General features: G+C 40.3%; 1 protein-coding gene across 2 annotated transcripts in view; it reads right to left on the bottom strand.

The window, feature by feature from the left end:
• The window catches only part of LOC121282330, a 45,313-nt gene extending 18,844 nt beyond the window's left edge, over window positions 1-26,469 (bottom strand). Inside the window, exons 1-7 of one of the 2 annotated variants that reach the window (XM_041196022.1) lie at window positions 26,222-26,469; window positions 25,310-25,398; window positions 17,958-18,084; window positions 15,166-15,298; window positions 9,497-9,675; window positions 2,682-2,857; window positions 1,337-1,499 (exon numbers count right to left, since the gene is read on the bottom strand). In XM_041196022.1, the coding sequence (XP_041051956.1) occupies window positions 1,337-1,499; window positions 2,682-2,857; window positions 9,497-9,675; window positions 15,166-15,298; window positions 17,958-18,009 (703 nt within the window). In that variant the 5' untranslated portion in view covers window positions 18,010-18,084; window positions 25,310-25,398; window positions 26,222-26,469. The remainder of the gene's footprint in view (window positions 1-1,336; window positions 1,500-2,681; window positions 2,858-9,496; window positions 9,676-15,165; window positions 15,299-17,957; window positions 18,085-25,309; window positions 25,399-26,221) is intronic. The other variant, XM_041196023.1, reaches the window with a different exon arrangement.

Below are 26,469 nucleotides of genomic sequence, written 5' to 3'. Positions count from 1 at the left end.
CCAGCCTCCACCAAACTAAGCCCTCCAATTCATCCCCCAATTCCAAGCTCCAACCACCCCCCCCCCCACTCCCAGCTGAGGTCTCTGATCACCATGACCTCTGATCTCTGACCCCCCCTCCACTCAAGATTGGACCCCCACCTAACCCCAGAGTCAGGGATCGGACACTTCCCCTAGGAAGTTAAATCTCCACAGTGTGCAGAGAAACTCTGATTTCCAGGTTTCCTGCACAATATCTGGATCCCTCACCCCTACTCCCACTCACAGTGGGTCAGAAAGTTTAAACCTAGCACCCTCCTCCAGCCCAACCTATCCCATCTCCGGTGCTACATTTCACAGTTGATGATAATCTCAGATGGCCAGCAAAAAGTTTTTTTTTCAAAAAATGTTTTGGGTAATTAGATTTATCAGGGAGAAACGGAGTTAAGTTTACTGACAGCCATAATGGAAACTCCCAAAGGGAAAATACATTTAAATGAAATGAATCCCAACTCCAGAGACTTCAGCAAACACTGATACTTCAGTGCTGTTTTGATGGAGTGCTGCACTGCTGGAGGTGACACTGTCCCTCTTAGGTGGGTATAAAAGATCATGTGGCACTACTTAATGAAGAACAGAAGAATTCACCCAGTGTCCTAACCAACATTTATCCCTCAAACAACACCACTAAAAACAGGTTACTTGGTGAATTGCCTTGTTAATATTTGTGGGGTTGCACTGTGTGTAAATTGGCTGCCTTACTTCCCTACATTATAACAGTGATTACACTTCATTGGCTGTGAAGAGTTTTCAAACATCCAGAGGCCATGAAGGGAATCATATAAATTCATGTTCTTTCCAAGTTTGAAAAATCAGATTCCAATTGTTGTCATTCTGCCTTCTTGAAATAAAGGGCTGCATTTTATGCACCTCCCCGCCCCTCCCCCACAGCCCCCTCTGGGGGAGTGTTGGCATGGGGTGGCGCAGCTGTAAAATTGGGCACATGCCAGTGGCATCATTCCCAACACCCACACACCTGCTCCCATCCCCACTGCATCTTTACCAGCAGTGTGGGAGAATGTCAGGAGGTTTGGTCACCCAAGGGCCACCTGCAGCAGCTAAGATTTGATTTGCAGCAGGGGAGGGGTGAAGCTGGCGCCAAGAGTCAGCCAAGCAGCACCCCCTTCTCATGCAGTATAAACCATTGTTCCCTTTGAGATTTGGTATTCTTGCGAATCTATCCTGATGAGTACAAGATGAAAAGCTTCGGCAATATGTCTTTTTCTCAGCAATATACTGCAAGCGAAAAATACATTATTCATCATAATTCAATAGGGAAACAGAAAAGATTATTTGCCTGCATTTTTGGGCAACATAGTTGCGCAGATTTTTCTTGAATCCTTAGTGTGATGATTTGCTGTCGACCCAAACTTTGCTACAACACAGTATGTAAACTTGGGTTTTAGATTTTCAAACTGATAATATCCTTTCCCCGACTCATCAGGTGCTACTTTGTCAAACTGGTGGGAAAAGCACAATCATTAATCTAATGTATATTATACAGCAAATCCTGAAAAAGAAACATCAAGCAATAGTCCTTAAAATGTAACAAGATATTGTGGATGTTGGAAATCTGAAATAAAAGCAGAAAACCTTGTAAGTACTCAGGAGGTATGGCAGCATCTGTCAAGAGAGAAGCAGAGCATCTGACAAAAGGCATTGGCCTGAAACATTTGTTCTGTTTCTCTCTCTATAATTGCTGCCAGGCCTGTTGAGTGTTTCTAACATTTTCTGTTTCTATTTAGGTCCTTAAACTGATAAACACAGTTCAAAATTGTTACGTACATGCACAACGAATCTACAAATGATTTATGTCACAGAAATCCTTAACAATAAAGTTATCACCTCAAAATGTTGTCTTTATATTAACAGTGAAATTAAAATCTTTGGTCATAGTGTCCAGGTTTTCTAAATAGAGTGGATGGTCTGATGTAATGAGACCAGCAGGCAGTTCATCAGCATTTTTGATCTGACTTTGCAGCCCTAGAGCCCAGTTGAACGGCACATATTTCCCATCCCTTATATCGATCTCTTGTGATAGAAAGTGTAATGTACACCAGAAGGGTTTAGCAGCGCATAGCCCTGAAGTACCACATATGCTAACAGAGAGGTGAACAATGCCCAACAATGTCTTGTAAGTGGCATGGCTATTTGCTCAATAGAACTAGGGAACATGCGAACGGGAGTATGCTATTCAGACCCCCAAGCCTGTCACAACATTTAATTAGATTATGGAGGATCTTTATCTTAACTCAATTTTTTTATGGCCAATACATTAGTAAAAGGTGACTTCATACACATCTCAGGTGCAGGGATATCATTTGTCCAAGGGGTTAGCTTAATTTCCACCACAGTAAAGGAAACAAAATTTTAAAGTGGACTTTGGTTCCAATTTGATCCTGAATAGGGGAGTAGATTGGATGCTTTAATGATGGCCTAGCTCCTATTCTTCTTAGTCACACAACAGTTGTTACGAGTATATGTACATTTAACATGCTGATTATACATTTTACGTATGTATAATTACATTTATAGATCCTGAAAACATCATTATGTTTCACACTATGCATATGTCTTGAGTTTCAATTGAAATTTTATATAAACATCTTGCCAGTAGAGCATGAATAATTGTTCATAATTACCGCATATTCTTTGTTGTCTTTGTCGAGTAAGGTAACAATGTAAATCAATGACTGATCAATATTGTTCACTTTCTTTGGCTTATTATTATCCTTGTGTGGAGTCAGAGGCATGTCAAGAGTAACTTCAATGGTCTGATTATTGCTTGTCACATTGATAATCGGGGGACCCAAGATGGCTGTAAGGAATTTTTTTTAAAAAGCATTAATAAATGACTAGGGACACAAAGGTATCTGGAAAAAATGTAGGACTTATTAATGCAGCATCATTGTCTATGTTAGATATTTTTTCGAGTTCAATGTCATTTCAACAAGTGGAGCTTGCATTCCTATGCCATTGTAACTATGTTATTAAATCTACATTGCCTCTCCCTATTCCTTCTGCCAAAATGCATCATCTCACACTACTCAGTATTAAATTCCAACTGCCGCTTGTCTTTCCATTCTAATAGCCTAAGTATGTCCTGTTGCAGTTGATTTTTATTATCCTCACTGACTGCCACACTTCCAAGCTTAGTTTCATTGGCAAATTTTGAAATTTTCCTCAGTATTCCAATATCAAAGTCATTTATATATAACAAAAAAGCAGTGGTACTAACAATAACCCTTGTGGAACACCAATATTTACTATTCTCTCATCTGAAAAATATCAATTTACCACGACTCGCTGTTTTCTGCCCTTAATCTAATATTTTATCCAAGATGACACTGACCCTCCTATTACAAGAACCTCAATTTGTTAACTAGCCTTTTATGTGGTAGTTTGTCAAATGTTTATTTAAAATCCATCAACCCTTTCTGTTACCTCATCAAAAAAATTCAATTAGGTTCATCAAATGCCTTCCAACTTTTACAAATCTGCGCATGCTCTCCTTAATTGACTCAAAACTCAAACCAAGTGCCTGTTATTTTTTCTCTGATTCTAAATTCTAAATAACTCCAGTGTCAATGTTATTATATATATTATAACAATGCAGTGTTTATTAACTATATATCCCATTTGACAAATCTACTATATTAAACAGCTAGAGTCGTTAAACATTTCCACTCAGTTTATTCAGTAAAATGCAGTGTTCCACCCCAATGTATATATTTCTCCTTGTTCCTTAAAGTCATTGTAAATGTCAAGAAGGGCGGCTGCACCCATAGAATGGTTTCATCCTGCAGTATCTGTGGCATAACTTTACAATGACTAACCCACCTAGATATATTTCTATAAACAAAACAATTCAATGCAGCCTGAATAAGAGGGACAGTGATGAGTTCGGCATGTTTTCACCCATGAACAGGAAGCATACCATACTGCACTGAGAATATATTGATGAGATGAGCCTTTCAATTCTGACAGAGAAACAAAACATATTAAACAAACATATGCACAAAGCAACCAGATGAGTGATGGCATTGCTGGGTATTAGTGATCACTCCAAAATTACAAATAAATCATCTTCTCCAATGCAAAAGGAACACCTTCTATCTGCAGTTTATGGGACTGATATTCCTTGTTTACCAATTCCAAAAACTGTTCAAAGTACAAGAATTTCCTCATCCTCTCCTCACCCTCCCAAATGCTAACTCAGGAAATTAGGCCATGTATTGCATCAGCACAGGTGCACCTGGTGTGCATAGCTGAATCTGGTGTAATGGAGCCCCAAGTGGGAGAAAAGGGTTGGAGGATGCTGAAAATTTTAAAGCTGTTCTCTTTGTAAGGGGTCCCACAGGGGCAAGCAGATTACCCCTTCAGTAACTGTCTTCAGCACTGAGCACTGGAGGAATGGGTGGCTAGGCCAGTCTCCATTCATCCCATTTTCCAAACTGGAGAAGTTTTTGGAACAAAACAAGGTAGACATGGACTGCTTCACCTTACTCAACCTACTTTGTGTATACAACTAAAGAGAATACCATATAGCTGTATGGGCAAGCATCTAGCGACCATGCTGTTTAAGTTAATCACTGGGGTCCAGATGCCTGGCTGGTGGGATCAAGAATAATAGAGAAATTGGCACAAACCTGGTCGTGCTCTGGTATCAAACATAAACACTGCATCCATGCTTGCGCTCAAATGCTTGGAAATAAACAGCATCATTCAAGTCTATTTCATTGAAACTATTGGCTTTTTGCATTTCTTCAACCAAATTAAAAGTCTGCTCTCTCAGATGGACATACAAGATTCCATGGCACTATTCAAAGAGGAGCAGGGAATTTTCCCCAGTGTCCTGGCCAATATTTATTTAGTCATCATAAAACAATGAGCCAAATCATTGCCAGTCCTAAAAGTTGGATTACCTGGTTTATTTTGTTGACTTCTTTCTGTTTTCCCTTGTTAAATGCCCATGGAGAATGACCATCATCACATTAACTTTTGAACTAAGTAAACTTGTGTTAAGTAAATCTATTCTCTAATTTATTTCCAGTTTACAGTATAAACTGGATAAGTGTGACAGTAAAAGCTACACTGTCAACTGACAACAATAATGTGAAAAATAATAGGGCACAATGTGCCATAACACAGAAAAGCAAAAAGATAAATTTTACAAGTTCTGAAAATTTATTCATAATTCAAAGAAACATTAATCAGGTGTATTAAAATTGTTGAGAAACAATTATAGAGTCAAAACAGTTAAAAAATAGCCAAACCAGAATTCCAGGATGGCTGCTTTCTTGTTAAGATAAAAATTTTAACAAGTTTTCTACCATAATAATCTTTCACCTTGATGAGTGGGCTCAGATCCATTAACATATTCATGTTTATCAAAGTTCAAAGCTAGAGAATAAAAATAACTATAAAACCAATTCTAGATCTAATAACCGTTCACATTAAGTCAGCACCTGAGGGATTTTTTTTTCTTTCTGGAGGGCTAATGTTGCGTCAGGAACTTTGCAGCCTTGTATTTTGCTTTTCAGTGCTTCTCTATTTCTAATGCCTCCCTTGGCAATAGTCCAAAAGGATCTTCCATCTTAAACCTGTCTCCTCCTGCAATGAGCCACCAAGCCTCTACACACACATCCTCGCACAGTTTGGACAACGGATGCAGCACACTGGGGAATTGAACATATGTCCCTTCTACTCTATGGTTCCTACCACTAATGCTCCGATACAAGGTGTCACCCCACCACCTAAATTTGATCTTTAACATACTATTTTTAAAATGAGAAAGCTTAGCAACAGGTGTGATATGTGATACAACAATGTATTCTGTGTCACAAGTTCATCACTCCATTAGCTATCCTGGTGATTTCTAATGAATCTGAGACAGAAGAGAAGTATCGCACCAACATGTTGATCTTTTATTCTTTTTCAGGGCTTGAGGGACCTGCTGCATATTTCTAATGTTTTCTGTTTTCATCTTATTTACAACATTAGAAAGTTTTCTTTTTAAACCTCCCTTAAAAATGCTCTATGTTTTGGTATTTCCTCCTCAACCCTCTCCAACTCTCTACCACCCTTTCCTCTTTTCAGACTTGGCTTAAACACTTTCTTTTTGAACAAATGTTTGGTCACCTGTTCTAATATTTCTTTCTATAGCTCAATGTCAATTTTTTTCTCTGCTTACATTCCTGTAAAGGCACCTTAGGATATTTTATGATGGTAATGGCAGTATATAAGCAATGTGACAATATTTGGCACAGAAGCAGTACAGTAAGGAAAATATGTAATTTCTTTAAAATGTCTGTGGAATCTGTATTTTTAAGAAGGTTTGAAAAGGACTTTTAAAAGTTTGCATCAATTATAAATGGATCAATTGTAATTTTTTTAGATGATAAGAAATACTGGCCCATGTGACTTGCCAACCCTTGACATGGAAGCAACACCAGCAGGAAGGAAGTTAAGACCAAAGGCCATGTGACCAGACACAAAGAAGAGCTGGAGGGTGTAGACAATCAGAGCACAGATGCAAACACAAAGAGAAAGACAGAGGCAGAAAAATAAACACAGGGAATCCTTATGAGGGGAAGAAGCCAGTCAGTTTCTCTGTTTGGCAAAAAAAGGAGGCAGGTGCTCTTAGAGGCACTGTGTAAGCTGGCTTGTCTGGAAGATATGATAATTTTCATAATGTTATTGGAATTTATTGTAAAGTACAGTAATAGTGGGGTCTGTGTCTATGGCTCTGTGTGTGTGTAGGAATTTAATTAAAGGCAGCTGGAAAGAAGGCTTTGATGTATCAGAAGATAAGCTAGGTTTGAAATGTTAAATGTTTAAACGTGGGCAAAGTTTTAGAATGTGAGGTGTAAAGGGAACATATGCATTTTTAAATAAACAAGAGTAATTTGAATTTCAAAAAAGAGGTGGTGAAATGTTACACTTAGCCAGAAGAAACCAAACACTGTTTATTTTTCCCAAAGCTTACCGATAAAATTGGTACTATGAAAGATTTTTATTAGCAGAAAAGTAGAGTTGAAAAGACACATTGAGACAATGGGATTTACATTAAAAAGGGAGAGACCTGTAAAAAAGAGATGAGGTGATGTGTAAGAGAAGGCATTGTAAGATCTAACATGTGTGAAAAGCTTCCAGTCTCTAAGCCTCAAGTTGCTGTCTACATGAACTGAAGTGAAGAAAACTCACTTTGAATTTGACTGTTCAGGGTATTGTGTTACTTTGCTTGGGTCTTTTAAAATCTATTTGTTTTACTGTTGCCTTAACGGAGGTGTATCTGGAATTAGATTAATCAGGGGAACAAGGAGTTATCATAGTAGTATTTTGTAGACCTATGTATGTGCTTAACATTATTTCTTTTATTAATAAATGTTTAATTTAGTTTTGTAGAATGCTCTAAGACTCAATGGACTTATTAATACTGAATTCAAGGCACACATCTCGAAATAAATGTACAAATTGCAAAACAGTTGTGGCAGCTGTTTCAAGTTTCCCTGTGGGATTTCAGCAGCTCAACATTTACCATCTGCTATGCCATAACAGGCTAAAAGGGTCTAAAACCTGGAAAGCTGTGTAAATAGCCCAGAAAACCTAAGGAGCTAGGTGTTTTCCCAGAAGTAGCCAAACCATGAACTGGGGTGTCATTGGTTGTTCAGTTGAAAAGGAACTCTGCAAAGCTACACTATTAGGACTGTCATAATCTGAGAAAGAGAGTGTTCAGATAAGTGTGCATTTCTGATGATAATCATATCCATGAAACATGAAGGTGAAAGCTGTTATCAGATAGTACTCCTCACATACCCTGTGTGAATAAAGAACAGCACATTATGGAACTGGGTAGCTATGTAGTGCCACATTTGTGCAGGGGGTGATGAAAATGCTTGTGGCTGTGCATTTTTGTTGTATCGGCTATTTAATGTGAAATTTACCTTTTTACTTCAAGTATCATTTGCCTGTTTGCCTGTAATTTATTTTTGTTCTGATTCATGTTAAAACAAAAGTTACAGAAGGTGAAATCTTTTTGGTAATTCCTTCATCTGGGAGTTATTCAGTAAATTTGGTTATTTTGGTTTAAGGTTTCCCCACAGGGATTGTAACAAAGCAAGTTGTTGCAATTAGTACTTCTTGCTTCAACAAGCTAGTATCAACCCAAAAGTAATAAAATTAAGTGCCTATGCAGTCCATCGAAAATGGCAAAACCTCCTATGGGCTGGTGTGCACCATCATGAAGAAGTGGCTTGGCAACAGGTGCCAATGCTGACAATAATGACAACTGATAGCTTCATGTCCAGAACATTGTGACAGAACCTGCCTCTCAAAGATTGACCTCTTCAACCATCAGCGAAGGTATGCCATATGAAGATACCCCATCTGACATTGATTATTTGTTGCGTGTCCATCATCTTTCATAGGTGGAAGGATGAAGACAACAATCCATCAAAAGTTCTAACAATAAGCAGCTATCTGATTATAAACACCTGCCACTGCACAGAAACAGTTGGGCATGCCTACTCAGCACCACTCCATCCACCAGCGCATGTCTATAAATCCCTGCACAGATTCATGTATAAATCTAGCTAGAAAATTCCAATTAATTAAGGTTAGGCCACATAAAAAGACAGATGCTGCACTATGTTGAACATTTCCCATATCTCGGCAGTCACCTCCCTCTGATGCCCTCCCATCGATGTGGCCCTCCAACACCGGATCAGCTGTGCCAGTAATAACAAAGACCCCTAAAGTCAACAAAAATGTACAGAGCAGTTGCCATCACCACACTCCTAAACTGCAGCAAGACCCAGACTGTGTGACACATAAGAGCTCTAGAGAAATTCCATCCTCCAGGTTTAATAGGATGACTGTTGAACAAACACTAGTGTCCTTCTTGAAGCCAGGTCCACATGCATTCAGGAAACATTCCTGCAAAATCGACTCCGATGTTCTGCCCACAGCCTTCCACACCAGGTCCTGTTCTCTCAACTTTCAAATGTTTCAGGGCAGGGCAAAGAAAACACTTCAAAGACACTCTGAAGCTCTAACTAAAAGCACGGTGGCATTGACTTTAATGGCTGAAAGAGAGCAATGACTTGTTCATCAGGCTGCATCACGCTTCAAGTCCCAGTGCCTTAATGAGGCAGAGGGATGACAGAAAATTTTTTAAAAAGGAAGAAAATCATGCATTCTAGATCCCACTACCTCATGGAATGTCCTGCCCCACGTGCCCAAAAATCGGCCTACTCAATCAGGGCAGAAACTTACAACCCCAAGTAGACCTCAACCTCAAATCGAGGGACATCCGACACACTGTTAAGTTACCAGACTTGCCTGGTATGGTTTGATGAGTGCAGAACAAATGTAGCCAAGTATTTGCAAACAAGAGGTGATTAGTCTTTGTTAATGATAAATTACCACAGAGTTCTAAAAAAATTAAGGCACTCACTGTCACGCAATGGCAGAAGTTCGTTCGATTCCACCCACTTAGATTTGGAAGTGCTGGTGATACTCATAACCTGGACCCAGTAAAGATCACTAAAAGTCTTAAAAGTCTGTGATAGGTCACATGACAGAGTCGAAATATTGATGCATTTTTTCACTGGGATGAATATCCCAGTACCGCTGCTTTAAACAAAATAAAACAAGACAAGTCAACCACTGACACATTATATCATATCAAATCCATTTGAGACTTTTGTGGGCTACATCACCCAATGCTAGTGGCATTGGGAGAATGAAACAATTTTCATTTAAAATAAAATCAGTGTTGAGGCTAAGCTGCTGTAAGGCTGTCAAGATGGATTGTACGTAACAGCCTACATTCCACAAGCCATTAGAAAGTCAGAACTCAACAGACTTTGAAATTGCTGTTTGTGACATTTGACAAAAGCCTGTCTGCCAGTCCCCTTTGATTTCACTCATGGGGCAGAATTTTCTGCCTACCGGGCAGGCGGGCCTGACACAATCTCCGGCGGGCGGGGAGCCAATCCCCGCCGGAGAAGTGGGCCCCGCCGCCATTTTAAATGGGCGGGCCAATTAAGGCCCACCCAGCGTGATACCCGGCAGGAAGCGCAATGCACTTCCTGTGTGTGCAGGTGGGAGGGGGATTCCCCAAAAGCGAGAGCACGCTCTTTCGCACATGTGCATGAAAGAACACACATCTCCCTAAGGCTAAGTGCTGCCTCAATTGGCCATTGACAGGTCGGCGGGTGCACAGCTGATTTCGCTGTGCCCCCACCTTCCTGAAGATTTAAATGGGGCGGGGAACCCCTGACATCATCCCCCATCATTTTGCACGTCAGCGAGCGGGCCCCGTGCCCTGTTCACCGATGGCAAAATTCAGCCCTTGGGGAGTCAAGACCACAAGTAATCTGCAGATCAAGTGAGATTAGATAACAGGTCACATTGAAGCAGGGATGTGCAGACATTAGTCAGTCCCCATTTTAAAGTCATACATTTGTCCTTGTACGCTAAATTGGTTCTACATAAATGTTAATGGGCAGAACTTATGGGCATTTGAGAAACAGAGAAGTAGAGTTAATTGGAGAAAGATGGATTATCTGCTGCAGGAAACTTTGCCTCCAATGGTGCAATAAAGGGGGGGATGGGAAACAAAATGATGAAAGGGTTTGGGGAGGATATATTTACACACCACAATTTTCTAAGGATTCCACCAAACTATTGTGAAAGCTAAGGCAGGAAATTGGGAAAAACTATATATAGCTGGAGATCCAGGTGAAGAAGTTTACAACTAATATGTTGAGGGACAGGAAGCTAATGTAAGTTAGCAACGACCAGGTCTGTAGAGTGAGCAAGATAATGGTAAATGGAGAGTGGGAGGTCAGAAAAGAGAACATTGGGATAATGGGAAAAGCTCCAATATGAAATCTTTAAAGAAATTCATGGTGGTTGGAAAACCTAGTTTGTGTTGGAAGGAAGGGAAGAAGAGATATGAGTTATTGTCATTGAGATATCAGCTAAAGGCTCATGATGATGCACTTTGGCACAATTTATTCAATGGGTGTCTGAGAATAAGTGGACCAAATTATTTGCCAAATATTTTTTCATGAGGACTGTTCATGCCACCCGTGATAAGCTGTTAAAACCAACAATACCATCTGCTTTTTTATATAAAAAAAGAGGTATAGGGCACAAAAACAAGGAGGTCATGTAAAATCTTTATAAATCAGTGGTTGGGCTGGAGTACAATATCCAATTATGGACACCACACTTCAGGGAGGATATTATGGATTTGGAGAGGGCATGCAGAAGGGTTTTAGTAGAATGGCACCAGGGATGAGGGACTTCAGTTATGTGAAGAGACTGAGAACTTGGCTTGTTCTCCTGAGAGCAAAGATGGTTATGGGAACATTCAATAGACATGTTCAAAATTATGAGAACACAGGTTTACAATAATTGCCAATGGAACCAGTGGTTCAATCCGGCTCAGTGAACGGGAGCGAGGCCTGCTCATCGAAGCGTAAAATGACATGGGGTGATGTTGGGCGTGCGTCCTGACATCACCGCACGTTAAGAGAAAGCTGCCCATCTAAACTTATTTGGCTGAGCTTGGCCTAAATAGCCAAGTGGTTATGGTACTGGGCTTGCAACCCCAAGATCAAGAGTTCAAATCTCACAATGGCAAACTATGAAACAATGTAACTTCATCTGAATAGGAACAGATAGAAACGTGTTTGTACTCGAAAGAGTTAACCTTAGTTGGCGGGCAGGCAAAGAGCCCAGGTGGCTTTCACATTTTTCATGGAACCTCATCCATGGACGGGATGTAGCTTCATGAATGGTTTATAAATTAAATGCATTTTTTCATTGAAGTTCATTGACAAGGGCTCGGTGTTGGGACCCTTGCTGTTTGTGTTATATATTAACGATTTGGACGTGAACGTGGGGGGCACGATTGGGAAATTTGCAGATGACACAAAGATTGGCCGAGTAGTGGAAGTGTAGAGGATAGCCATAATCTCCAAAATGATATAGAAGGGTTGGTGGAGTGGAAGGTAAAGTGGCAGATAGATTTTAACATAGAGAAGTGTAAGGTCATACATTTAGGGAGGTCAAACAGTTACAAGGATTACTCAATAAATGGGAATATACTAAGAGGGGTAGATAAAGTGAGAGATCTTGGCATACAAGTACATAGGTCCCTGAAGGCAGCAGTTCAAGTAGACAAGGTTGTAAAGAAAGCATATGGAATGCTCTCCTTCATTGGCAGAGGCTTAGAATATAAAAGTAAGGATATAATGTTGGAATTGTATAAAACATTGGTGAGACCACAACTTGAGTATTGTGTACAGTTCTGGTCACCACATTACAGGAAGGATGTAATCGCTCTGGAGAGAGTGCAGAGGAGGTTTACAAGAATGTTGCCAAGGTTAGAAAAGTGTAGTTACGAGGAGAAATTGGATAGGTTGGGGTTATTTTCCTTTGAACAAAGAAGGCTGAGAGGTGACTTGATTGAGATGTACAAAATTATGAGGGGAATAGATAGAGTGGACAGGATAAAATTGTTTCCCTTGGTGGAGAATTCTAGAACCAGGGGACATAGATTCAACATAAGTGGCAGAAGGTGTAGGGGGGACACGAGGAAGAACTTTTTTACTCAGAGGATAGTAAGTGTCTAGAATTCACTGCCCAAGTTGGTGGTAGAGGCAGAAACTCTAAACTCTTTTAAAAAGTACCTGGATCTGCACCTTAAGTGCTGTAAGCTGCAGGGCTATGGGCCAGGTACAGGAAGGTGGGATTAGAAAGGGCACCTGGGTGTCCTCATGCTGGCATGGAAAAATGGGCCGAATGGCCTCCTTCTGTGCTATAACCTTTCTATGGTTCCATGTCCCAGCTCATGTGGCATTGTCACAAAGGGATATGTCTTAATTTTTTTTTTCTTTATTAAAATTTTTGGAACTTAAACAGTTCTGTGCCTCAGGGAGGTTCCTGTCCTCTTTCAGCGTGCTTGCGCGAAAGAGCTCAGGCTCCGACTCAGGGAACACCCCCTACCCACCACCACCACCACCACCCACCCCCCACCCCCCCACCCGGCCCGCACAGGGAACACCAACACTCAGTGCTTCCAGGCACACGTCACGCTGGGCAGGCCTTAACTGGCCTGCCCATGTAAAATGGCAGCGCGGACCCGATCAGGGACACCAATTGCACCCCCGCACAACCCTCCTGACGGGGGGAAAATTCCACCCCAGGAGAATTTTTAGGACATAATGAATTTCTGTTATCCCAAAGGGCCTACCTAAAAGAGTGGAAGAAGCAGAATTGATTGTAACTTTCAAAAGAAAACTGGATAAGTAGTTGAAAACTAAAACTTTGTTGGGCTATAGGGAAAGACCAGAGCCAGTACAGGCAATATGGGACAAATGGCCTCCGAATATGTTGTTCCTTTGTCCTCAAAATATCAAGTGTCTCTATTCTTCTTTTACTCAGCAACGAATGAAAATATTTTCCAACAATGCTGGGGAAGAAATTAAAAATGTAGGGCATTGAATGGAAGGTCTTCCCACTCATGGGAAAGGACAAGTATAGCCATTTGATACGCCACGCAGAGAGTGAGCTTAAGCCAGCTCCAACTAAATACAGAAATGGAATGAAAAATTGAGTCTTTGTAAAATGTTCCATTGTGATAATGGTGACAGAAACTCGCTAACAATTGTTTGGAAAACCTTCCTTGTGTTGGAGGGAAGCGAAAATGAGACTTATGTCATTGTCATTAAGATGCTAATAGCAAGTTGTTATCTGATGATGCATTTTGGTACTATTTATTCAATGGCTGTAAATAATCAAAAAGGTTTGCCAAACACTTTTTCACGAGGACTGTTACTATTATACATATTAACTTTTAAACATGTTTAATATGGTAAATCAATGGGCAATTTGCAAAAGTTACTAATACACTAAATAGGAGCTCATTGGCCGAGATTTTCTGGCCCTGTCCACAGCGGGAATCTTCCAGTCCTGTTGAAAGTCAATGGACTTGGCTGGCCTGCCACATCCTCCACGGCGGGGAAGGAAAATCACTGCCATTGTGTTTGAGGAGTTCAAAGTATCATTGTTTGTGGTCCTGAGTCATTTTGCTTCCACCCCTTCTTTGGATATGCAAATGCCAGGCAATGACCATCTCCAACAAGAGAGAATCTCACCATCACCCCTAGACATTTAATGGCACTATCATCGCTGAATCTCCCACTATCAACAACCAGGAGGGTCCAATTAACAAGAAACTGAACTGGACTAGCCATATAAATACTGTGGCTACAAGAGCAGGTCAGAGGCTAGGAATCCTGCAGCTAATAACTCACCTCCTGACTCCCCAAAGCCTGCCAACCATTTTCAAGGCACGTCAGAAGTGTGATGGAATACTGTCCCCTTGCCTGGATGAGTGCTGCTCCAACAACATTCCAGAAGCTTGACACCATCCAGGACAAAGCAGCCCATTTGATCGGCACCCCATGCACAAACATTCACTCCCTCCACCACTAATGCACAGTAGCAGCAGTGTGTACTATCTACAAGATGCACTGCAGATACTCACGAAGGATCCTTAGGCAGCACCTTCCAAACCCACGACCACTACTATCTAGAAGGACAAGGGCAGCAGATACATGGGAACACCATCACCTGGAAGTTCCCCTCTAAGCCACTCACCATCCTGACTTGGAAATATATAGCCGTTCCTTTACTGTCGCTGTGTCAAAACAGCACTGTGGGTGTACCTACACCACACAGACTGCAGCAGTTCAAGGCGGCAGCTCATCACCACCTTCTCAAGGGCAATTAGGGATGGCTAAATGCTGGTCTAGCCAGCGATGTCACAATCCCATGAATGAATAAAAAAAGAACTTGGAAAAATATGTTGTTTCTTTGTCCCCTCTGGGTCAGAGTCCTGGAAATCATTCCCTTACAGCAGTATGGGTGTACATTCTTCATGCAAACTCAAGAAGGAGCCTCCCCACCATCTGTTCCAGGGCAACTAAGATGGGTTTAAATGCCTACCTTGCCAATGATGCCCACATCCTGAGACTGAATTAAAAATATAGAATGCATTCACTGGGGAAACATTTCAGAAATCCAACAACAGACATAGCTACCTACCTTAAATTGCAGGTTGCAACTGTGTACCTTGCGCCTGGGGGTGACCCAGTTCCCGGTTCCCATGTCACAAAATACCTAAAGTTTACAGAAGTTAAGTTCACATTCCGTGGTGGTGTGGGCAGCTGACCTAAAACTAAAGAACAAATGCACATTTAGGCTTCTGGTATGGAAAGAGCAATGCAGGCCTGCACTAACTACAAACTCAATAGCAGAGGATGCTGGGGGCAGAGACAGGCTGGGCGGAAGATCTACCTTGGTGCTCCAGCACTGTGTAGAAATTTAATAAAAATCACAAAAATGTTTTGTTCTCACATCCCTTCACCCCCCCTCCCCCTCCACAAACTCCCCATGCCACCTTATGTCCTCTGCCCACCCCCATGTTCCTCTTTAGCCCCTATGCCAAATTGGTCCTAGCTCATGCCAACCCATGCTCCCACTCCTCACCCTTTGCCATCACAGCTACCATGCCAAATCATCCAGTATCCACCAAGGGGAGACCTCAGGACCCGTACTGAGATTAAATAACATGACGTTCTAGGTGCCCACTGTAGACTTTATTTAAAAAAGACGTTCATTCATAAAAACCTATTTACTACACATACATTCCTTCACCTACATAATCATTTTATTCAATTCCATATCCTTTATAAAAACAAGCATTGGAATTCATAGTCTCACTTCAGAGTCCATAAACATTTGGATCTGTCAATAAAACTGTGAAATGGTAGGACCCTACTATGATAATGGATGGTTGTAAAATCAGTCATACAGCACTAATCCAGTAATGGAAACCCTAAGGCTTATGTCAACAGACAGAGTGAAATAGCAAGCAATTATTTTCTTAACACTCTGAAGGGTTTCTTCAAAGAGTTAAAGTGCAAGAATTAGAAACTTTGATCCCTCCATCCTTGCAAACTACTGCCCAAACTCCAACCTCGCGAGCAAAGAGATTGTCCTGTGAAGAGAGATTGAGGAGGCTGGACCTATATTTTCTAGGGTTTAGAAAAATGAGGAGTGATCTCATTGAAGCATACAAAATTCTTACAGGGCTCAACAGGGTAGATGCTGAAAGGATGTTTACCCTGGCAGGGGAGTCTAGAATAAGGGGACACAGCCTCAGAATAAGGGGTAGGCCATTTAGGGCTTGAGAGGAAGAGGAATATCTTCACTCAGAGGGTGGTGAATCTTTGGCATTCTCTACCCCAGATTGATGTGGAGGATCAGTCAATGAGTATATTCAAGACAGAGGTCAATAGATTTCTAAATATTAAAGATATCAAGGGATATGGGGATAGTGCAGGAAAATGGCTTTGAGGTAGCAGATCAGCGTGATCTAGTTGAATGGTGGTGCAGGCTTGAGGGGCCGAATGATCTAATCCTCCTATTTCCCATGTTTCTAGTATCTCCGTATGTGGATCAATGTCATATTTGTTTTATAATACTACTGTGAAACACCTTAGGATATTTTTACTGTGTTAAATGTCTTATATAAATATAAGTGGCCATTGTTATTGTAACTATTTATGTAATGCCAGAGCGTTTATCAGCAACAGTGCCTAAATTAAAAGATTGGTCAGGCCACGGAGTAAAGAATTCCCCAGAGCCACCAACTGTGGAAAGGTTAATGTGTGGCTTATGGTCTAACTGGCTAATGGACAGTGGCTGGTTGAGTTTAAATTCTGTTTGTTGACTGATCAATGTGAAGAGTTTGGTATCTCGTTCTAAATCCTGTGAAAGCTGATACAGTTTATTTCTAGTCTAATGAAGGATTAACAGATTTTTCTCTCATCTTCAAACAAATTTACATTCTCCAAAAACAGATAATCCAGATTTTGTAGCAGAAACAACGAGGTTAGCAATGCTACTGTTACTGAAGAGTTAACAGACAGAATCCTCTGATGGTTATATATTCGCAGCTAAATGTGGAAATCAGGAAGCTGCTTCGAGTTGCATTGCTTCTCCAGGAACTTCACCATAACAATATCTCACTGAGAGACTCACCATTAAAACTGAAGAAACGCACAAAATTGTCATACGTACCTTCTAGATACCCACTAAACACACCAGAAAAAGAGAACATTTGTTCAATCAAGTGTAAGTGAGCTTTCTACAGTGTGATAAGTATTAATTTTTCCAAACAAGCTGAAAATTAACTTTAACAAGTATGACATCTAAATCAATCAGATTTCAATTATTGTTGGAGATTTTAAAAAAGTTAAAAATGTAAATAATTTTTTTTTTTGCTTTTCTCTTTCTGCCTCTTTTATCTCTCTCTCTGTTAACCAATCTTTCTCTCCCTCTTTTTATTTTTCTTTCCGAATGTGACTTTTCCATTGAATTAAATATTCTAACTCGCACTCCCTGGTCTAGACTCTGCATGACTCTGTGAAGGATCTTCAACCTCTTTGGTTAAAGAGACACACCATTGTTAGCTCTGTTCACACATGTCCCAGATCCCCTGCAGAAGGCACTGCACCGTTTTGGCTCTTGAATAACTACAGATTCTAGAGTAAAAGCCCACAGAAAGCTTGTGGCCAACTGTAAGTGCAATGAAAGGCTAGCACCATTAGTTCACTGCAGATGGCAAAATCCAGGCCAGCATTTAGTATCATAATGTCTCTCAAAATAGTTACTTTACTTCTAAATTAATTGTGAAAGGTCGCACAACAGGATAGGTCTGATTTTAACCCATTCAAAACCCATCACTTGCACAGAGTTAAAAATCGAGCCTGATGTCTCTTTTCTTTAATAATGATTGTATTACTGAAATAATTTAAATAACTTATTCTTACCATATAAAAGATGATGTAAGAACATTATTATCGACATTGGTGATTTAGCCATACTCCCATTGGCCCACACAGCCGAAAGGTTCTCATTGACATTTTAAAGCATTTTTCCCAGGCAGCATTATATATCCTGCAGAAGAGACAAGAGAAATTGTTGCAGGAGTTTCCCCTCATAGTCTTGCAACAGCTTACAATTATATGTATAATGTAATAAAGCATTTCACAGGACTGTTATCAAACAAAATCTCACATCAAAGTACATAAGGAAATCTTATAGCAAGATCTTTGTCAACCAGCAGCAGCCACCACTTCAAGTGGCACTGCCTACTGGAGAGATGCCAGCCTCTGACTCATCAGCAGCTCTTGCCAGGCGGGAATTCTGCCATGGGGTCCTAAATCCCAAGGAAGGCCCAACAACGACCACTTAAGTTCCTGGCAGGTACTTAAATCAGTCAGGCCTCCCCCACCAAAAGCAACATAGGTACCCGGCCAGTTCTCCAACCGAAGGGTGGGACCCGGGCCAGGAACAGTAAGGATTGGGAAATGTCTACATCACTCAATCACATCAATTAACAGGTGAGACAGGAGCTGGTCTGGATGAATCAAATGGTTGGAGAGGATTGGGACCAAAAGCTGTTAGAACCAGAAACCAGCAATACTTTCTTCCGCCGTTGGTTGTGCACAAACTTGAAGCAATAAGATCAGCTGATCATTTTGGAGAATTCCAGTTGCAAATGGTTTTAATTGTTACTTTCTGCAGCCAAATTGTGCATTCTTTTTAAACTTTTCATCTTCCTCAAAGAAACATCCTGAGACATGTCCAAGATTAATCTTACATCAAAATCTTTTTTCTTCCCAGAATAGCTCAACTGCTTTTTTGAGATTCGGAAGATACTCCCTGGAGTGAATGCATTAACTGGCATTATGTAAGGATTCCCATCACCGCACTGCTGGAATTACAGAGTTTGAAAATAAAATAAGGAATGGGCAGGAGTGATGATGAACTTCATTTAGTTTTAAAAATTACATTGAGATTGTCATAATCAATAACCTAACCTTGTGATGTGCGAAATGTGAAATAAATTGGAATATCTGGTTGTATTTCACTTTGAAAGATGTTTTGTTTGTCCAAATGTTCATGGCAAAAGTGCTTTTGTCACTAGGAGAAACTGCAGTGATGACCCAGAAAATTTGCAGTTGAGTGGTCAATGCTCATGAGGAAATAGGAAGACTAACATACTCGGACTAAAATAGATAAACCAGTGGTCAGAGTCTGTCAGTTCCAGCTGAGGGCAGAACATTCAGCTGCTGGTGACTGTTGGTGCAAAGCAAAATTTGGTGCACCTAATCTGGATAATTGTTGTCTCCAATCATTTTTGTTTCCAGCACCCAAAAATAAACTTCTTTGGCAGTGCCAAATAAACTGGAGCATAATGTTGCTGATAGTGGCGGATGAATGCTTATCATATTTAGTTGCTGTTTCTCCATCTGCTGTTTTAATGGAGATGTTAACCAGTTCATTATGATTTTGCAACGTCTGTGCTTTATTTTCACATTTACAATATTTATGTTGCAGAATAAATTACTTTTGGTTTGAAGTGCAGAACTACAGAAGGCTCTAAAATTTCACAAAGAACACCAAATGTGTTAAAAACAAAACTTTTATAGGGTTTATGCCCTCCAATTCCCCTCCCTAAGACAAGTACTTTCAGCATTCATATCTCCTTTCACTAATTTCCAAATCAACCACTGCTGCACACTGCCCTTGTTTTAGTTTTCTCCCTGCAATAAAAGTGATAAAATGTTGGGTAAATTGGCAGGTAGGTTATAAATAATCACTTTTGTTTTGAATCTCAAAAACTCATGTCCTACTGCACTTGCGGTCTAACTCCTTGTCTTCACATGCCATTAGAGTTATATTTAGCCGGTTTTGATGTCAGCTTTTTGTGGCTGTCATGTTTTCTTAAACTGTTGGTTAACTATTTATAGTTCTTTTAGACCGGTGTTTTATTCATGGAGTAAATCTTTCTCTACTTATTTAGTGACTCTGTCTGTATTATTCCCTCTTACTCTGTATCACTGATTTTTTTTCTCCCTGGAGAACAGAAATTCCTGTTTTTACTAAGTCAAAAATGATGCAAGCATAAAGCAATATTCTCTCCAGAAAATATAGGACATTTCAGGGCCAACTATTCTGCAGTCCCTCATAGGTCTTTGTTAATCTCTCCCTTCCAACATATCTTCCTTTTTCTTTATGTTTCTTCACCCTCTTTATCTGTTACACTCTCCCTATTTCTCTCTCTGTGTTCTTTCTTCCATTAAACAATGCAGTTGCTTTAGAGCTGCCCAGTTTGGGATGGCAGTTTGTCTCTAAACACTAGACAATTTAGCTACAAGTTGAGCCAAAACTCCAAAAGGACATCTATTTTTAATGGATTTATTAAGTCAAATAATTTGTGAAAATGGTCAGTAAAACCTATTCCATGAAAAGGGAACCTCACTAGCATGTTTAACCATTTCTAGTTTTAAAACAAGAAATAGCAATCAAGAATGATTTTTCCACATTTTAAATGTCCACATTTTCAATACTATGAGTGAAATATCTGCAGATTTGAACACAGGTATTTTTTTCTTTCTGATGTAATGTAGCCAACTAAAAAGGTTTGATAGATTTTAAAATTTGATACTTCTACATTTCCTAAAATAAACTGCACAGAAGAAGGCCATTTGACCCATCATGCCTGTGTTGCTTCTTTGAAACGGCTATCCAATCCACCAGTTCTTTCCCCATAGCCATGTTTCCTTTTCCAGTATATGTCAAATTTCCTTTTGAAAGTTACTATTAAACCTGCTTCCTCCACCATTTCAATCAGCGGACTACAAATCATAACAATTCACTCTGTAAAAAAGATTCTTCCTCATTAATCCTCTGTTGCCGATTACCTTAAAACTGTCCTCTGGTTACTGACCCTCCTGCCACTGGAAGCAATTTATTCACTCCATCAAATCCTTTCACAATTGTGAATGCCTCTATTAAATATCCCCTCCACTTCTTCTATTAATATTGATGTATATATCATAAAACTCAAATGAACGAAGACCTAGAATACACCCTATTTAGCAAAACATAAAAGATGCTGTTGTACACATCATTCATCACAGTGCTTCAAGACATTCAGAAAATCTCCTTAAGTATATTACTCAAGTTCCCAGGTAGCTGCTATTATTTTAATCTTTTTCATTAACAATGTTAATAGCACACCAGGCTGACACTGTGCAGTTACCCACAAAGATATCTGACGTTGGTTTAAAGTCAATGGATTAGTCAACTGAGATTGTTTATTCGTTAGATAAATAGTCTGAAATGATAACCAGGAAATTTCAAATGCTGACATACAACATTCAGGAGCTCGGAGATACAGAAGAAGAAATGCCACATTGCCTATGATGGCATACCTTGATAAGATTATTATTCTCCCCTCAAATGCTACAGACTGGGGCTTTAGTACAAATCTCTTAAGCACTTGTGGAAAGACACAAACAATGCTGCACATTACTGAGGAGTGTCCCCCTCGACAGACAAGTGGTGGACTGATCACCTTAAACTCAGCAAATGAGGAAGCTATCGCTTGACACCGGGGATTTACATTCGCTAAATAAATAAAATCCCACAGTAGCTTTTTTCTTAGATGGAAAATTTGCAACTAATCTTACTCCAGTTATCCTATTTTGCATGGCCAGCTTATATAAAGTAATAGAAACTTGACACTAGCTAAGTGACATAATGTATAGTAAAATGTAAAAATTACACTGACCATAAAACATGATACAATTTATCAAAAGAAATTACACTTATTTTTAGCATTTCTCAGGACATCACAACATGCAAATGAGATTAATACCAGCGAATCTGTTTTAGTGATGTTGTCCGAGGGATACTTATTGGCCAGGACACCAGGAGAACTTCCGTGCTTTTATTTAGACAAAGAAAAGTCTTTGTCTTTTATGTCGACCTGAGAGGGTTGATGCTGCTTTGTTTAATGTTTCAACTGAAAGGTGGCACCTCCAACAATGAAATGCGCCCTTGGTACTGTGTTAAAAGTCAGCCAAGATTATGTGCCTTGAACTTTCGAACTCAGAGATGTGAATGCCATCACTTAATCAAGGCTGACACAATGGAATTTACATTCAAATTTATTTTTACTCCTCTAAATCAATTGTTACTCTACTATCCTTCTTCAGAACAATGCCGAAATTTTCAATTAGTAGGGTATGTTGGGCAATTATAGAGACCTCCAAACAAATTGTTGGCACCCAGAGAAGACCTGTTTATGATTTATTTCTTCCTTTTCTCAGATGATCCTGTCACAACTGGCCAAATTACTTCCAGTTAATCCAAGTATAAAATCAGTCCATTCAAGCAGTGATTATTCATTCTGTGCTATCAATTGGCTGTAGCTCATTCTATTGATGGAAACAAAACTAGAGAAAGTACAATAAATGTATGTCACATCTGCTTTGAGTGTGAGCAGAAAAGAACTTTATAACTGCTAGAGATACTGCCATTAGTGTGTTACCAGGGATGTCCTCGATATTCTCAGGGTTTCTTTCAACAAAAGGCATCCTAATACAACCAAACAATCTAATATGTGTGAAATTAACAGAGTGAGAAATATTCAAATGATAAAAGCATATTTCATTGTAAAATGATTTGGGACATCCTAAGGTTGTGAAAGCACCACCTTTTTCTCTATGTAAGAGCTTAGGGGAGGGGGGAAACAAGGGACAATCACCCAGCTCCTCAAGCCCATTCTTTCCAACAAAGCATATACAACTTTTTTTCTCTCTCTCAAAGGCTGTTGGGCATAATGTGTGTAAGACAGGATGTTGTTAGTACTGTAGTCTTCCTTCTCCTCCTTCACTTCTAACTTGCTCTGATTACTAATCCTGATACTGAATGCCACACGGAAACTCAGTTACAAAGACTCATGGACTGTCTGTCTCATGCTTGTAACTCACTCCCCCCGGCTATAAGCATCAAAAAAGCCGTGGTGATGGATCGAGGCCCTTTATCACACGAAATAAGACTCCACTGGAAATGGTCAGCATGGATTTGTTAAAGGAAGGTCTTGCCTCAAAAGTTTGATTGACTTCTTTGAGGAAGTGACAAGAAAGGTTGATGGAGGTAGTGTAGTGGATGTCGTGTACATGGATTTTAGCAAGGCATTTGACGAGGTCCCACATGGCAGATTGGTCAGGAAAGTAAATGCCCATGGGATTCAGGGTAATGTGGCAAACTGGATAAAAGGTTGGCTCTGTAACAGGAGACAAAGGGTAATGGTTGATGGATGCCCTTGTGATTGGAAAGTTGTCTCAAGCGGTGTTTCACAAGCCTTGGTGTTGGGACCCATGCTGTTTGTGTTATATATTAACGATTTGGACATGAATGTGGGGGGCACGATTGGGAAATTTGCAGATGACACAAAGATTGGCCGAGTAGTGGATAGTGTAGAGGATAGCCGTAATCTCCAAAATGATATAGATGGGTTGGTGGAGTGGGCGTTAAAGTGGCAGATGGATTTTAACATACAGAATTGTGAGGTCATACATTTAGTGAGGTCAAACAGTTACAGGGATTACACAATAAATGGGAATATACTAAGAGGGGTAGATGAAGTGAGAGATCTTGGCGTACAAGTACATAGGTCCCTGAAGGCAACAGTTCAAGTAGACAAGGTTGTAAAGAAGGCATATGGAATGATCTCTTTCATTGGCAGAGGTTTAGAATATAAAAGTAAGGATATAATGTTGGAATTGTATAAAACACTGATGAGACCACAACTTAAGTATTGTGTACAGTTCTGGTCACCACATTACAAGAAGGATGTAATCGCTCTGGAGAGAGTGCAGAGGAGGTTTACAAGAATGTTGCCAAGGTTAGAAAAGTGTAGCTACGAGGAGAGATTGGATAGGTTGGGGTTATTTTCCTTTGAACAAAGAAGGCTGAGAGGTGACTTGATTGAGATGTACAAAATTATGAGGGGAATAGATAGAGTGATCAGGATAAAATTGTTTCCCTTGGTGGAGAATTCTAGAACCAGGGGACATAGATTCAACATAAGTGGCAGAAGGTGTAGGGGGGACACGAGGAAGAACTTTTTTACTCCGAGGGTAATGAGTGTCTGGAATTCACTGCCCAAGTTGGTGGTAGAGGCAGAAACTCTAAACTCTTTTAAAAAGTACCTGGATCTGCACCTTAAATGCTGTAAGCTGAGGGCTATGGGCCAGGTGCAGGAAGGTGGGATTAGAAAGGGCACCTGGATGTCCTCGGGCTGGCATGGACAAGGTGGGTCAAATGGTCTCCTTCTGTGCTGTAACTTTACTATGGTTACATGGTTAGCAAATTCTGCTCCATTGGGTTCAGGGTGAAAGTTTGTCCCTGGGTGCAGAGCATAGGGAAAGCAGCTACAGCTTTTAGCCAACTCAAGAATGCTGGCACTTAGTTCAAGTTGATGGTTTATAAAACCTGTGTTCTCAGCACCTTGCTGTATGGCTGTGAAACATTGGAGACTTACAGCTTCCAGGAAAGGAATTATAATTTCCAGTAATTTCAATCTTTGCTGTCTGTGGCTCATTGAGGGTATATCCTGGCTGTACAAAATCACGAACGTGGCAAAGACAGAGCTGCCAAGTGTTTTGGCACTAATCAAACAGAGGCGGCTTCGGTGGATCAGGCACATCCGCAGGGCGGAAGATGGTCGCATACCCAATGACTTTCTGTATGGTGAGGTAGGCAGAGTCAGACGGCCAGTAGGAAACCCAAACCTCCAAGATGCTTGCTAGTGCAACATGACAGTTGTAAACATCAGCTATCGCACCTGGGATTCACTAGCTGGCAAAAGAGGGAAATGGTGATACCTCCTGTGGGCTGGCGTGCACTGCAACAATGACCAGTGTCTACTGCAGTTTGGCAACTGGTGCCAACACCAAAATCAACAACTCACAACATCACTTAGCAGCTTCACATGTGGCACTTATGGCACAATCTGCCTCTCGAGGATTGACCCTCACAGACATCAGCAAAGCTGTACCAAATGAAAACACGTAACTAAATGGATTGTTCGCTGTGTGCCCATCATCTCTGGTGGATGGAAGGATACCAAGGTCACTGAATAGCCCTTTGTATTAAAAAACAATGCATTAATTTTGTTGTTGTTTCTGGAGGTTGGTGCTCAGCTGCGCTTTGTTGCAAATAACTTTTCACTTTAAATTGTAACCCTAAAAGCCCAGCCCATTTACAGTATCATGCTGGGTGATCAACACTTCATTGTGAAGAATAAAGGTTTGTCACATACCATAGGAAGCTTCACAGCACATTCCAAGCGTCTGATAAAAAGTGTGGTAAGAGTTGAATCTGCCATCTAGGTCTCCAAGAAAACAGGTGCTGAGGAAGTCAGGTTATTGAGAAAATGATTAATTCACACAGGTTTGTGCCAGATCATGCAGTGTTTCTAAACATGTTCGTTCTTCGTGCTGGACTTCGAATAAGTCCGGAACACCTCTTTTCTATTTTTGCTTAGTTCTGTTGAAGAGTCATACGGATTCGAAACGTTAACTATGTTCCTCTCCGCAAATGCTGTCAGACCTGCTGAGTTTTTCCAGGTATTTTTATTTTTTTCCAGAACACAATCTAGGTTGCTGCATCGTTGCACGTACGGCAAGTATGGCATGAGTACAGAAAGATTTAAAATGAACTGTAACAACAGCTTGTCTCGAATAATTTAAAGTCCTTTTTAAACTAACAGTTTGTAAGTTATCCAATAATTTGAACTAAACAAAATTTATAGAGTAAAACAGAAATTTGGTGCTAAGCAGGAAGCGAATTATTACACTTTGAATTAAGGGAAGATAGCGCACGATGCCATTTAGCTTAAATAAGGGAGTCACTAAACTGAGCAAGAATAGTTTTCACAAATGTATTACATTTTGCATAATTTCAACCCGTTTGGATTCCTAAGTGAATTCTGGACACAACGACATGAGAAGACAGCTGTTGAGAAATGATGGGTGAATTTGAAAGAATGAAAGGAAGGACATATATTTTTATTTTAGTTTTCTTTTTATTTCGCCCTCACATTATTTCAAAATATTCGTTTACGGCTGGTTCCCATTAAGAAGCTCTCTCACAAATAACTGGTGTCAGATTTCCCAATGGACAGACTGGAATGCTTCCATTAACACCGGTGTCTCGCTCCTCAGCTGCTTACCTTTAAAATCAGGATGTCCGCTCAAACAGGGACCCGATCGCTGTCTTTGGGTGGCCCGATGTCGACTTCGGCAGAGTCTCGTCCTTAAAGTTTCGGTGTCTTTGTCTCATCGTTGTACATTTCCGTGAGGCGGGCTCCACCTTTGTACGTGTTGCTCATGTCACTAAACCAGCCCTTGGATACCAATCAGAAGCTTGAAACTCAACTCCAAAATACCCGGAGGTATTGTAACTCTTTCGACTACAAAC

Source organism: Carcharodon carcharias, chromosome 9 (genome assembly GCF_017639515.1).
Source record: "Carcharodon carcharias isolate sCarCar2 chromosome 9, sCarCar2.pri, whole genome shotgun sequence".
NCBI classification, from domain to species: Eukaryota; Metazoa; Chordata; class Chondrichthyes; order Lamniformes; family Lamnidae; genus Carcharodon; species Carcharodon carcharias.
Note: the sequence above shows the minus strand (reverse complement) of the source record. Positions and strands in the feature narration are given on the sequence as shown.